At 42.4% G+C, this 14,994-nt stretch overlaps 1 protein-coding gene across 4 annotated transcripts in view; it reads left to right on the top strand.

Moving 5' to 3' along the window:
* Positions 1–5,792: 5,792 nt before the first annotated feature.
* Positions 5,793–14,994, top strand: part of LOC114665325 (serine/threonine-protein kinase WNK4-like) — a 95,363-nt gene continuing 86,161 nt past the window's right edge. For all 4 annotated transcript variants that reach the window (XR_007936682.1, XR_007936681.1, XR_003718390.2 and 1 more), the window contains exon 1: positions 5,793–6,756. Coding sequence is in view for 1 of the 4 variants with exons in the window: in XM_028819822.2 (XP_028675655.1) it covers positions 6,199–6,756 (558 nt within the window). In the remaining 3 variants the exon portion in view is untranslated. The remainder of the gene's footprint in view (positions 6,757–14,994) is intronic.

Genomic DNA, 14,994 nt, shown 5'->3' with positions numbered 1-14,994 from the left:
TGTATTATAATGTATTGACCCCCTTTTTCTTGACACCCACTGCATGCCCAACCTACCTGTACAGGGGTCTCTCTTTGAACTGCCTTTCCCAAGGTTTCTTCCATTTTTTCCCTACAAGGGTTTGATTGGGAATTTTTTCTTGTCTTCTTAGAGAGTCAAGGCTGGGGGCCTGTTAAAACCCATTGCGGCACTCCTTGTGTGATTTTGGGCTATACAAAAATAAATTGAATTGTATTGTATGCGTCTTCTCTCAAGGTTTGCTGGAAGACTTTTCTCCCAACACAACCTGAGGGTCCTGCTTGGGCTGCTGCTCTTTCTAATACATAGGAATGTAAATAACAAAACTGGGTGAGTTTACAGATGACACCAAATGACAGTCTGGAATCAGGGGAATCACTGCAGAGGGACTTGGCTAGCATACAAGCCATGTGAACGATGAAATGTAATGTAAGGAAAAGTAAAGTAAGACAGGTAGGAAGTAAAAATGTGAGGTTTGAATACAAAAGGGAGGTCTGAAACTTGAAAGTGCCACTTATGAGAACGACCTTGGAGACAGGGGGGATTGGTCACAATCAACCACCAGACAGTGCTCAGAAGCTATTAAGAAGGCTAACAGAATATCAGGTTATATAGCGCCTTGGTGTGTGCAGTACAAGTTCACGGAGGTTATGATGAAATTTTATAACACACTGGTGAGGCTTCATCTGGAGTCCTGTGTGCAGTTTGGGTCTCCAGGCTACAAAAAGGACATAGCAACACTAGAAAAGGTCCAGAGAAGAGCGACAAGGCTGATTCAGGGCTGCAGGGTTGAGCCTTTTGGGTTAAAGCAAAAGAAGATGAAGTGGAGACATGACTGAAATGTATAAAATTATGAAGGGAATTTACCCAGAGGATCAAGACTGAGACTTTAAAATGAGTTCAACAAGAACACGGGGACACACTTTGAAATTTCGCTCAAACATTAGGAAGTTTTTCATCACACAAAGAACCACAGACACATGGACTAAAAGACCAAGTAGTGTGGTGAACAGCAGGACTTTAGGGACCTTCAAAATTCCACTTGATGTTGTGTTGGAGGAATTAGGTGAATAGGATCGGCAAGCTTTCTTGAATTGCGTGGCCTGTTCTCATCATAAGGTTTTATATTGGTCTAATGTTCAAAGACATCCTGCTCAAGTTGTGGAGGATTCAAAATTGTCTCTGTGAGTGTGCTTGTGAGCTGGCCCTGTGATGGACTGGTGGGCTGATCATCTCTACTTCTTGCTTTGCACTCAATCCCCTGAAGACAAATAAAGTTCTATCTATCTATCTATCTATCTATCTATCTATCTATCTATCTAGACTATATGGACAAATATGGGACACGTCTTTTAATTTTTGAATTCAGGTGTTTCAATCAGACCCATTGCCATAGGTGTATAAAATCAAGCAACTAGCCATGCAGTCTCCATTTATAAACATTTGTGGAACAAAATGGATCATTCAGAAGATCTCATTGACCAAACATGGTACTGTGATAGGATGCCACCTTTGCAATAAGGCGGTTCGTGAAATTTCATCCCTGCTGGATATTCCATGGTCAACTGTACATGGTATTATTGGAAAGTGAAGTGTTTAGGAACAACAGTAAGTGAGCCATGAAGCAGAAGACCACGTAAAGTCACAGAACAGGGTCAACGACTGCTAAGGTGCATGGTGTGTAAAAGTCAGCAATGCCCAGCTGGTTCCATAGCTGAAGAGTTGCTAACTTCCACTGACATTAACTGTGAAGCAGGAGCTTCATGGAATGGGTTTCCATGGCCGAGGATCTGTTTTCAAGCCTCACATCACCAAGTCCAATGCCAGCCATCAGATGGAATGGTGGAAAGCACACCGCCACTGGACTGTGGAGCAGAGGAAACGTGTTCTATGGAGAAATGAATCACACTGCTGTGAAATTTGGTGGAGGAAGGATAATGGTGTGGGGCCGTTTCTCAAGGTTCGGGCTAGGCTCCTTACTTCCAGTGAAGGGCAATCTTAATGTTTCAGCATAGCAATACATTTTGGACATCGCTTTGCTTCCAACTTTGTGGAAACAGTTTGGGGAAGGCCCTTTTCTATCCCAGCATGACTGTGTCCCAGTGCACAAAGCAAGGTCCATAAAGACATGGATGAGTTTGGTGTGGAAGAACTTGACTGGTCTGCACAGACCCCTGACCTCAACCCCATCAAACACCTTTGGAATAACTGGAATGGAGATTGCGAGCCATGCCTTCTTGTCCAACATGAGTGCCTGACCTCATAAATGTCCTACAAAATGAATGGGTGCAAATTCCCACAGATACACTCTAAAATCTTGGAAAGACTTCCAAGAAGAGTGGAAGCTGTTAGAGCTGCAAAGGTGGGACCAACTCCATATTGAAGTCAAAGTCATTAAAGTGCCTGTTGGTGTAATCGTCTATCTATCTATCTATCTATCTATCTATCTATCTATCTATCATATAGTGCCTTTCATATCCATCCATCGAATATATAGTGCTTACCAAAACTATTACATAATGCCTATTACATCTATCTCTCTATATATCTATTATATAGTGCCTTTCATTACTATCTATTATATGCCTTTCACATACTGTATATCTATTGTACTATTTTCAAAAACGGTTATCTAGTGCCCTTCGTATCCATCTGTCTACTAATCTATTTATTGAGTCAAGATTAGCTACTTAGCCCCCTGAGCTTGAATTACAGTTGTGGTCAGAAGTTTACATACACTCATCATGGACATGAATGTCCATGACTGTCATGATAATTGTGGGCTTTCCATGATTTCTTTGATCTGTTCCATTTCAAGGGTGGAATGATTGTACAACATACATCGTTAATTACTCTGAAAAACAAGAACTTGGTGCACAAGTTTGAGTTTATTTTGAATATTCTAAAATCCACACTTTTGTGTTTTATGTAAACTGTACAGTACATTCTTTATTCAATTGGTTTATAGGTCTCTGGGATTCTAAATGGAAGTTCACTTTCTAATAAGTTAATTAATTGAATACTAAAGTTGAAATTAGTTTATCAAGCTTTGCATGAGAATGAAAAACTCCACTATATGGGCAAAGCTGGCTTATTATTTGTCTGCCTATTGACCTACCGTTTACAGAGAGCTACAGGAATGATTCATCTCTCCATTTATCTCTTATATGGTATGTTTCACATCTATCTATCTAGTAATTATATAGTGCCTTTCAGATCTATCTATTTGAATTAAAGAAAGCATCTACAAAATGAAAAATAGTTTAACATTGGCTTCACGGAAAATATAAAAAAATATATAAAAGCGTATTTTTAAACGCCCTGCATTTTAGAAACTTGCTAAGAAATAAATCGATACTTGTGTACTATGAAAATCGCTGTCCTCATAATCTTCGGTCAAATTTGCTCAGAAGCCTCCTCTTCAGCTCATCTTGGCTAAGTACGTAGATGGTTAGGTTTGCACGCCTGTCACTCTCACAGTCGCCACCAGAGGGCCACAGTATGGTGATTGCAGGCTGCTCGCTCCGCGGAGGCTTTCGTATTCCCACTTATTCAAGTCAATCCCTCGATCAAGTGTAGGCTTTCTATCGAATCCGAAAGTCGGTCACCTCAACTTATTCGTCACACAGATGTAACAGTAGAACGATGATGGTACCAATAATTTAAGGAATTCTCCACAAGATCCAGAAAAGGGTACAGCACTGTAGAAACAAGAGACTGTGCAAAACAGCTCACGTTCACGTCCGCTCTTTGGACAACACCAACGAACTGACAGAAGTGGTCTTCGTCATGGGAATTTTTGCGTTTTGACTGTATCAGGGTCTTTAGCCCCCTTTATCTATAGGGGCCGGGAGTGGTTTGGTCCTCTGTGGGGTTCCGAGCACCTTGATCTATAACTTTGAGAAGCGGGGTGTTTGGGTGTTCTTGGGGATCTCCCCCTTGGGTTTCAAGTGCGTTAAAATATGAATATAATATCAAGCGAGTTGTGCGGTACTTGGGTGACGGATAAATAATAAAAGGACGAAAAGATCAGGGGCATTACACAATAGCTCTAAAGCACCCCCTCCCGATGCCTCTGGTGTCCATTATCATATACGGTCTCATTACCTATACCTGACTGTCCTCAGCGCTGAGCAGGGAAGACTTTGTCATCTTCAGCCACAGGTGCTGCATCTCCTAACCTGATAAGAATCACGTAATTCACAGAAACGAGAAACCAAAACAATAAAAAATGAAATCCAGACGACAAACTTAAATGATATATTGTGGGAAAGACCAGAGCTACAACAACCAGCCACTTCAGCAGCTGCTTAGGGGCAGTCTGACTTCTCAGGGGTACCTCGAGAAAAGCCTGCCAGGCGATATATAAACTTACGTGGCAGGACCTGCTCACAAATACGCAACCATGCAAGACTGGCATCACCCAGAGTATCGGCAACAGGGGCCTCACTCTCGGTGCCATCAATCGTATAGTGCCTTTCATACCTACTGTATCTATCATATAGTGCCTTTTATATCTGTATTAGTGAAATTTCCTTTCCTTCATTGGCTAACAGTCTTATTCAAAGTGACTTACAAATCCCACGTTCCCTGTTTTACAGTTCCTTTCCCATCTCTCTCTATCTGTTATATAATGCCTTTCTTATCTATCTATCTATCTATCTATCTATCTATCTATCTATCTATCTATCTATCTATCTATCAGTGCCTTTCCTATTTATCTATCCTACTGTGCCTTTTTTTTTCTTTGGCTAACTCTTATTCAAAGTGACTTACAAATCCCATGTTTCCTGTTCTATAATGCCTTTCATTTCTACCTATTTATAATATAGTGCCTTTTATAAATATATAATATATACTGATTTTCTTTATATGTATGGTGCCTTTCTTTCTTTCTCTAACAGTCTTATTCAAAGTGACTTACAAATCCCAACTTCTATATTTTAATAACGGGACCACCTAGCCCAGCGGCTCGGCTACACACAAAGAGTCCATGGTTGGGAATGACCCTCATTGTTTTATTTAGCACTTTTCTTAGAAGTGGATGCCTCGCCAATGCCTTTTGCAGGTCACTACAATCATTTCTAAATTTATAGAACTGACACTCTGGCGGGTTTATTAACTCGTGTGGGGTCTGATGTCGTGGGATCAGGTCCCGCCACTGACACTGTGTGACCCTGAGCAGGTTACTTCACCTGTCTGCGATGCCTGTTGCATCTCAAACGTTGTAAGTTGCCTTGCGTAAAAGCGTCATCCAAACAACAATGAATTCAATTTACAGTATGTCAGAGCTGTTCTGACAAAGAAAACAAAGAACCATGTAGGTGTCCTTAAAGCTGAAGCCGCCGGGTGCAGATGCCAGAAGGCTCCCATAAGAATTTGCCTGAGCAGATAGTGAACCCAATGAGGCACGGAGTCTTCAGCTGGTTAGATACCTGTCAGCGTGGCTCAGACAATCCCGGCTTAGGTAAATGAAGGCCAGTGTGACTAACGACGAGGGGCGGGGGAGGGGGTGCTGCTCTTTTCCTCGAAGTCGCGGGACAATCGGCGAGCGCACAGGCGACGCAGCACACTCGAGCACGCTGACACTCAGCGGGCGGTGCGAGAAGTGCGGGAGGTGGAGCGGAGCGGAGCTGGGGGCTGTTCTGTTTCTCGCACATCTCTGTCTGGCAGGGGGCCGCCTGCGGAGCGCAGATAGGGGCCGAGTCGTGTAAAAAAGCGCCCCCCGCCGTGCCGCGCGCGTGCGTGTCGGCTCTTTAAATTGCGCAGTTTCGGACTCTTGAGCAGAGCGCACGTACAGTAGGCAGAGGCACACGAGTTTGCAGAAGGGTGAGTGCTGTGTGTTTGGGGGTGGTAGCGGCTGATTCCTCGTGAATAGAAGGCGGCGAGAAGACATCGTGCACGTGTGATTCCCATAAGCTAAAGGATCGTCGCTAAGTACAGAGTGTGCCTGCCACTCGAGGTCCGCCGCAGGTTGCCTCCCGCGGCTATGGACAAACGGACTTTCAGGCACAGAGGACCCTGGAAACGTTAACAAAACGAGGGAAATGTCGCTAAAGCCGAGAACAGTTGGCACGTAATGGGAGATCAAGCTGTGACTATATTTAGAAAGTTTTTTTCCAGAGAGTGCGCTCAAGCGCCACTTCACCATGCCGCTGACTTCTTCTCACTCTTAGAGCCATGTCCCAAACCGAAGTGGATCTGGCGGGATGTGGCATCCCCCTAAGTCCCATCCTGGACGAGGACTCCTGTCTTCCTTCGCTCCATGTCACGCCGCAGCGGCGGAGGAGACCGTCAGGCAATGTCCGTCGCAATTCGCACAGGTTCAACCGGAGGGACTCCACCGAGTTGGACACCCTGGTGTTCGAAGGATCGCCTTCTTGGTCCACTGAGAGCAGGGAGGAGATCTGCGTGGACCCCACACCGCTGCCTCTGCCTTTGCCCCAACCTCAGCACCTCCAAGCCCAGCTTCGTTCGCAGAACACAGTGGATATCAGTTCGGACTCGGAGGACGAGAGCGGCCAGCAGAAGCCCGCTCAGGTCGTTCAGAGAGCCCCTTCGGTTGAGAGTCGCTTGGAGCTGGAGGAGAAAGAGGACGTGGAGACCAAAGCGGTGGCCATCTCACCTGACGGCCGTTACCTGAAGTTCAATATCGAAATCGGAAGGGGCTCCTTCAAGACAGTCTACAAGGGTCTGGACACGGAGACCACGGTGGAGGTCGCCTGGTGTGAGCTGCAGGTCAGGAGGCACATTATATACACCCATCTCCTCGAAGGTCGGAGTTAGTTCTGCTTTGTTTTTAATGTCTTTGAATGTTCCTTCAAATCGAAGTTCATTCCCAACTTTGTGAGCGAGTTAAGGAAGTGCGCCAATTTACATTTTATCACCCCTGTAGCTGTCCAGGGGACTTAAATGTCAAACATCTCATGTTACCTCTGATTAGGGTATGAGCGCTAAAATGATTAGACGCACTGCGATTAGAAAAACGTCAATAAAGTGGGAATTAGCGTTGGAGGCAGAATTCAGAAGGCGACATTTAACTTCGTGTTTTCATGTTTAAAGATTGAAATCGTTAATGGGGTTTAACAGGTCGTGCGAAAGTCAAGGAATATGGGAAACGACTGGAAAGTTGATTAGATTGTTAGGCTGAGACTTTTATCCTAGGCGACTTTAGGACATTTAAGATACAATTTGTTACATTTCTTTTGTTTGTCCAATTAGTACACAGGCAGGTGAAGTGACTTGCTCAGAGAGACATAGTGACAGTAGTGGGATTTAAACCAACAACTTCAGAGTTTGAGATCCAAAGGTTTAACTACTATGCCACACTACAGCTGCAATAATAATGTTTAGGTTACCCAAAAGAAAAAATAACTAGAAACCCAAGATAATAACATTCTGAGAAAGTCACGTGAGAGGGGGGTGGCGGGGGGCATTTACTAAGAGTCAACAATTAACATAACATACACGTCTGTTTAGGAGGAAGGTGCAAAGGCCACACAGACCGGAGTGTGCTGTCATTTGAACCCAAGTCTACTCAGCTCCCAAGTGGTAGTGCCAACCGTTCCGTCCCGGGTCTGAACATTTTATTATTATTATTACTTGGCTGACCCCTTTATCCAAAAAAAAAAATTGGTTCCATTTCTTTTTCCAATTGGCACACAGGCAGGTGAAGTGACTTGCTCAGGGTCACATGGTGTCAGTAGTGGGATTTGAACCGACAACTTCAGAGTTTGAGGTCTTAAGGCTTAACTACTATGCCACACTACAGCTGCAATAATGAAAACACAAAACAAGAGGCACAAAACAATAACATTCTGAAAAGGTCACATGGGGGGGGGGGGGGCATATTTATTAAAAGTTGATCATTAACATAACATACAATACTATTTGGGAAGAAAGTCCCAAGGCCACACATACATGGGTTGGGCCATAATTTGAACCCAAGTCCACTAAGCTGTAAAGCAGCAGCGCTAACTGCTTAACTTTGTCCCATGTCCTGACAATTTATTATTACTATTACTTGGCTGACCCCTTTATCCAAAACAAAAAATTGGTTCCATTTCTTTTTCTGATTGGCGCACATTAAGGTGAAGTGACTTGCTCAGGGTCACACTGTTTCAGTAGTGGGATTTGAACCCACAACCTCAGCATTTGGAGTCCAAAGCCTTACCCACTATGCCACAGTGCCTCCTTGTATTGCAAATGGGAGGCATGGTCGCACAGTGTTAGCGCTTGCTGTCTTGCAACATAGAGACCAGGGGTTTGTATTTCTGTTGCTCCCTGAATGGAGTTCACATGTTCACCCTGTGTTTGTGTGGTTTTTCCCCCCACAGTACAAAGATATGCAGGTTAGGGGGATTGGCATTGCTAAACTGGACCTTGTCTGTTCAGCCTGCGATGGACTTGTTTCTGCCTTGCACCCGATGCTGACTGAAACATACAATACAATTTATTTTTGTATATCCCAAAAATCACACGAGAAGTGCCACAATGAGCTTTAACAGGCCCTGTCTCTTGACAGCCTCCCTGCCTTGACTCTTTAAGAAGGCAAGAAAAAACTCCCAAAAAATAACCCTTGTAGGGAAAAAAAATGGAAGAAACCTCAGGAAAGGCAGTTCAAAAAGAGACATGCAGTGGGTGTAAAAAAACAGTGTACAATACAATACACAGAACAGAACACAAGTAATCCTCAATACAATATAATAGTAAAATAAAAAATATTACAAGTACATAGTAGAATTTAACAGTAGATTACAGTATATCACATAATAGGATTCAGATTTATTTAGAGTCCTGGAGACCTCGGCCATCAAGCTGCCTCCCTCTATTGGCCATTCCACAGCTGAGACAGCGCTGGGCCAGCCAATCCGATGAAAGGACCCCCTCTACCCGACAATTCCTGTGATCCTCCATCACAGGTAGGCAGAACAACTTGACACCAAGTGCTACATTATATGTATCAAAGTCCCTGCGATGCTGCTACAGGATAAGTCGGCTTGAAAATGGATGAACGGATGTGTCGCAAATGCCTTTATTAAGTCTATAGAGATGCAGGTGCCAGCCATGGCCAGGATGCCATTGCATCACACTCTCACACACATGTCCACATAGATTTCATCAATTTACAGCTAGCAGCCAACTTGGCAGCATAGCATATTGGGAGTGCCACCCTCAAAATCGAAAAATGCAAATGTGGTCCAGGCTGTGGGGGCTGCTTTGCTGGCCTCCTTACATTTTGTCGCTCTCATCACTTAGCACAGTGGTAACATGTATACTCTTTAAAATAATTGTTTGGGCCATCAACTAGGGCTCTCCTGAATTGGATTAAGTGACACTCCTGCACATAGTGTCTCCTTCATGGCACTCAGAAGCATTGCTTAACAAAGAACCATTTCATTTTTTGGGCTTTGAAAAGGACAAAGCAGAAATCTTTAATGTCTAGTAGGCGAACCTATTAGGATATGAACAGATCCAGAAACCCTGAGCTTAACCTGTGTGACTGTCCTTTTAAAATCAGGAAGCCATTGACTTTTAAAACTCTTGTCATCATGTATGCATGGTTATGAATGGAACCCATTACTGATCTAAATAAATAAAATTTCTGTCTGGAAAATTCTAGTGGATGGTTCTTTCGGAAAGATAAAATGGTTCCCCAATGGCAATGTTCTGAAGCAGTGGTACTCAAAGTGTTTTGGACTGAGGACCACTTTGCTGACGGCAAATCTAACAGTGGATCACTTGGGTCTGACAGGCACCTGTTAAATGTACTTCTCCATACTTCTTCTTTCTCTTCATCTTTGCCCACTACTATGTGGGGTCGATGTCCCTGATCAAACTTCTCCTTACAGCTTAATTGTGCACCTCCTCCCCAGACAGACCCTTAATAATAATACATTTTATTTATACAAGGCGCCTTTCTAAACACTCAAGGACACCGAACAAACAATAAATAAAAAAGCACATTATAAACAAAACTTAAAACATCAGAAAATACAGAAAATATAAAAAGTAAAACCAAACAGAGCCACTGTAATCATAAAGAAAAAGACATTTTAAACCAATGGGTTTTAAGTTTACATTTGGATGCTGAAAATGATTCAATATTTCTAAGCTGTGTAGGTAGTGAGTTCCAGAACTTGGGAGCAGAACGACTGAATGCTCTGCTCCCCATGGTGGTTAGACAGGTGAGAGGGACGGTCAGATGGATGGACAAAGAGGATCTAAGGTTACGGGAGGGAATGGCAGCATGAAGAAGGTCGGACATATATGGAGGGGAGAGGTTATGAATGGCCTTAAATGTTAACAGCAGAATTTTAAAATCAATTCGAAATTCGAATTGGGAGCCAATGAAGCTGCTGCAAGGCCGGAGTAATATGGTGAATAGACGGGGTTAGAGTAATGAAGCGAGCAGCAGAATTCTGGACTAGCTGAAGCTTATGGAGAGATTTATTAGAGAGACCAAAGAGGAGTGAATTGCAATAGTCCAGATGAGAAGTAACAAGACTGTGAACAAGGATGGCAGTGGTATGGGGAGTGAGGGAGTGTCGGATGTGATTAATATAGGTAGGTGGAAGTAAGCAGACCGGGTGATGTTATTATGTGAGACTGGAAAGATAGAGTACTATCAAGGATGACACCCAGACTCTTGACCTGAGGTGAAGGGGAAACAACGGAGTAATCAATAGCAAATGAAAGATTATCAGCTTTGGATGATGATTTTGTACCAATGAGGAGAACCTCAGTTTTGCCACTGTTTAATTTAAGAAAATTTGAAGAAAACCAGGATTTAATGTCAGCAATGCAGTCAATAAGCGAATATGGTGGAAAGGAAGAGGTGGGATTACTGGCAAGGTAGAGCTGGGTGTCATTAGCATAACAGTGAAAATTAATGTTATATTTACAAAAGATATTGCCAAGGTAAATGATAAAAAGAAGATGCACCAGGGCTCCTGAAGTAACAGCGGTGGGTTGGGATGTGAAAGTTTTAAGCTGAATGAACTGAGTGCGGGTAATTCCAATCAAAGACAATCTATTAAGGAGAGTGGTATGACAAATAGTATCAAAGGCCGCACTCAGATCGAGAAGGATGAGAATAGTACTTAAACCAGAGTCACCAGCCATAAGAAGGTCGTTGGTAATTTTAAGAAGTGCCATGTCTGTACTATGGATGGGGGAAAAACCAAAGTGGAACTCTTCATATAGATTATTATCAGATAAATTATTACTATTTTTTGTCTGACACCTTTGTCCAAGGCGAATTACCACATTTGAGATACAATTAAAATTTTAAATCAAATGTATTCAATAGTAACTGTGATGGACTTGCCTCCCCTCTAGGAATTGTTCCTGCCATAGCACCCTGTGATAACTGGAACAGGCTCCAGACCCAGAAACAAAATGCAACCCAGTTCTGTATTAAGCGAGTTAGAAAATGATGTGACCTGACAAATTCAATAATACATTGATAGTTGTGTCATTCTTTCCTACACTCTTAAAAATACTGGTTCTGGGACAGGTATTTTGCATATGAATTTGGTTCTTTGTGCTCATATGTTGAAAAAAACTGAAAGCTTTAATGTATGGTAGGCTACCTAGCAGGGCATTAACAGATTAAGAAAACCTTAACTTAGTCTGTTTGATGGTGTGCAGTCAGGGGCCTTTTAAAATTAGGAGCCATTGGTAATTCACAAATCTGTTATCATATAATCATGGTTTTTGACTGTATGGAGCCTGTTACCATTATAAAAAATTAAGGGATCTTTTTGGAACCTTCATGTAGATGGTTCCTCAATGGCATCGCTCTGAAGTACCACTCTGGCACATAATGCACTATTACAAATGACAGCTCTCTGATGACACTTTAGTGGGATGTGTGGGTCCGAGCGGCATTAATGTTTGTGATGTGCCTTCTGTTGGAATTACTAATGCAATGCAATTTATTACTAAAAATGTTTGTGATGCCCCATCTGTTGGAATGACAGAGTCATAGCAACCAGACGGACATGGACAGACACAGACACTTACAGTGTTTATTAAGGTTGAAGGTGAGGTTCTGTATAATGCCAAATTACCCGCTTGGGACAAATAAAATGCTATCTATCTATCTATCTATCTATCTATCTATCTATCTATCTATCTATCTATCTATCTATCTATCTATCTATCTATCTCTCTATCTATCTACTGTATCATTTCATGCCCATGTGTTTATCTATACATATGTTATAATGTACGTTCAGCATTTACAGCAATAAGTTTCTTAGGAGTACAAGATTTAATAAAGTGCAGAATTGCCCAAGCAGTTTCTGGGGTGGGTTCTGTAGTACTAGGGTGTTGTACCGTGTTAGCCATTATGAATGTAGAGAAAAGCCAAGCAAAATGACACCTTTTATTGGCTAACTAGAAAGATTACAATATGCAAGCTTTCGAGGCAACTCAGGCCCCTTCTTCAGGCAAGATGTAATCAATGTAATGGGGTGGGTTCGAAAGAGTGCACATATGTATCATGTCGTATGTATGTTAACATGTGTAATGTAAAGCACCTTTTACATGTGTTTGTATGTAAGAGCTTCATGGCAGATTGGTAGTCCATATGTGTTTTCAGTGGCTTGCTATCATATTCACTTGGGTCTTGGGTGCAGCAGGGTGCTAAGGAGCCACACAGCCTGTGCATAGAAACTGTCACACAGTCTGGCAGAGTGGGCACAAATGCTGCAGTATCGCTTGCCAGATGGTAAAAGGGAAAAGAGTTCATGGCAGGGGCAGGTTGGGTCATCCACTATGCTGGAAGCCTTCCATACATGTGGTGCATGTCTTGGAGGGAGGGAAAAGACACCCTGATGATCTTCTTGGCTGTCTTCACTGTGTGCTGCAGGGTTTTGCGGTTTGAGGCACTGCAGATTCCATAGCAGATATTGCTGGAGCTGGTCAGGACGATGTGTATAGTGCTTCCTTCAGAACGTGGAGAGGAGGGCGGGGGGGAACTTGATCTTTTTTAAGCATCACAGAAGTTTTAGCACAATGACAGAGTTGAGGGCCCAGGTGAGTCCTCTGTGATGTTATGTTTGCAGTGATGACCAGACAGACGTTAATGTATTTGTTGGACATTTTGTCATAGGTATGTGGTTGCATATGCTTTGCTCTTGCTGCTTATCTATGAAATGGCAGATCTGGAATCTAAACTTTTTTTTGGACCCTGACTGTAATTAAAAAAAAAAAAATAGTGCAGTGGTAAAAAGCAGTTGAATTTGAAGCTGTGCAGAGGACAGCAACCAAATGCATCCCAGGACTTAAGGAGATGTCCTACAGTGACAGACTCTGAGAATTAAACCTTTTTAGTCTGAGCAGAGGAGATTCCATGAGGACCACAGCCAGGTTTTCAAAATCCTCAAAGTCACTGATAAAGCAGATCCAGCAGAATTCTGTCAGCTTAACGGTGAATCAAATAATCATGGACATCGGTAGAAATTAAGGGGACGTGCATTTAGGACTGAAGCCAGATAGCACTTCATTAGTTGTGGGAATCTGGAACAAACTACCGAGACATGGAGTTGAAGCAGAAACCTGGACAACCTTTAAGAAGTACTGTATGTGGATGAGATACTGGGACAGCTTAGCTATTAGCTAAACAAATGAGTGACAAATGGACAGAAGGGTCTCCTCTCATTTCTCAAATTTCTTATGTTCAGTTTCTTTGAACTTCGGATATTAATGCAAACAAAGTCATTCCTGTCTCATGCTGACCTAGAAAAATGAATCCTCGTTTTCATGACTTCTCACTTAGATTATGTAATTCCCTTTATGTAGGTGTGAGCCACTTAGCTTTATCACGCCTACGACTGGTTGAGAATGTGGTTGCATCGGTTGCACACTGGCACTTTCAAGAGGCAATATATCAACCCACTGTTAGCCTCATTGCACTGGCTTCCGGCTCATTTTAGGATACAGTTCAAGGTCTTAGTGTTGGTCTTTAAAACTCTTAATGGTTTGGCACCTCCTTATATTGCTGATCTGCACCCATAAATCTTGACACGTTCATTCAGGTCTCCAAATTGCCTTGTGCTCTTTGTGCCTCAAGCTTTGAAGCATTAAGGCCACCAGACTTGTACTGCTGCAACCTCTTGACTTCTGAAAAGTATACTCTTCAACATAAGATATGCCATGTCACTCTCGGTTTTTTAAGTCCAGGTTTAAGACTTGCGTTTTTTCAATATCCTTTGAATAAGGATAATGTGTCTTCAAGTTTTTAACTATGACAAATATTGTCTGTGTTGAAATTTTATGTTATGACCCTGGCACAGAGGATGGTAATAGAAATGGCATCAAGCCCTGGCAGATCAAGAAAACTTGAACTTAGCCTGCGTCATTTGTTTGCAGGAAGTCCTTTTAAAATCAGGAAGCCATTGATATTTCAGAAAAGTGTTATCATCTGTGCATGGTTAGCTCTGGAGCCTGTTATGGATCTAAATAAAAAGGTTACTTTCTGGATCAATCATGTGGATCAATCTTTTGGGAAATGATTCCCATAGGAGAATTGCTTGACAAAGAACCATTTAATTCTGGGAAGGCTCTTTGCTTAAGAAGTTGGTTCTTTGGACTTTGAAAAGAAAAAAAACAGAAATCTTTAATGTGTACTAGGCGGCCTATTAGCATACGAACAGATCCAGTAACACTGAGCTTAGCCTGTGTGACTGTCCTTTTAAAATTAGGAATCAATTAGCATTTCAAAAATCTGTTATCACCTATGCATGGTTACCAATGGAACCCATTACTGATCTACATGAATAAAAATTCCTTCTGGAACCTACTGGTAGATCGTTCCTTTCTTGATTCCCCTCTGGCTCCGCTATAAAGAACCACTTGAGCACCTTTATTTTTAAGAGTTGACATTGAGAACGTGCAAACTACACACAAACAGAATCTGAAGCCAATATTTTATAGCTGTGAGGCGTTAACCAATACAACCCTTATAAA

The sequence above is a fragment of the Erpetoichthys calabaricus genome, chromosome 14, assembly GCF_900747795.2.
Source record: "Erpetoichthys calabaricus chromosome 14, fErpCal1.3, whole genome shotgun sequence".
In the NCBI taxonomy this organism is placed as follows: Eukaryota; Metazoa; Chordata; class Cladistia; order Polypteriformes; family Polypteridae; genus Erpetoichthys; species Erpetoichthys calabaricus.
This window is presented reverse-complemented; position numbering and strand designations above follow the sequence as displayed.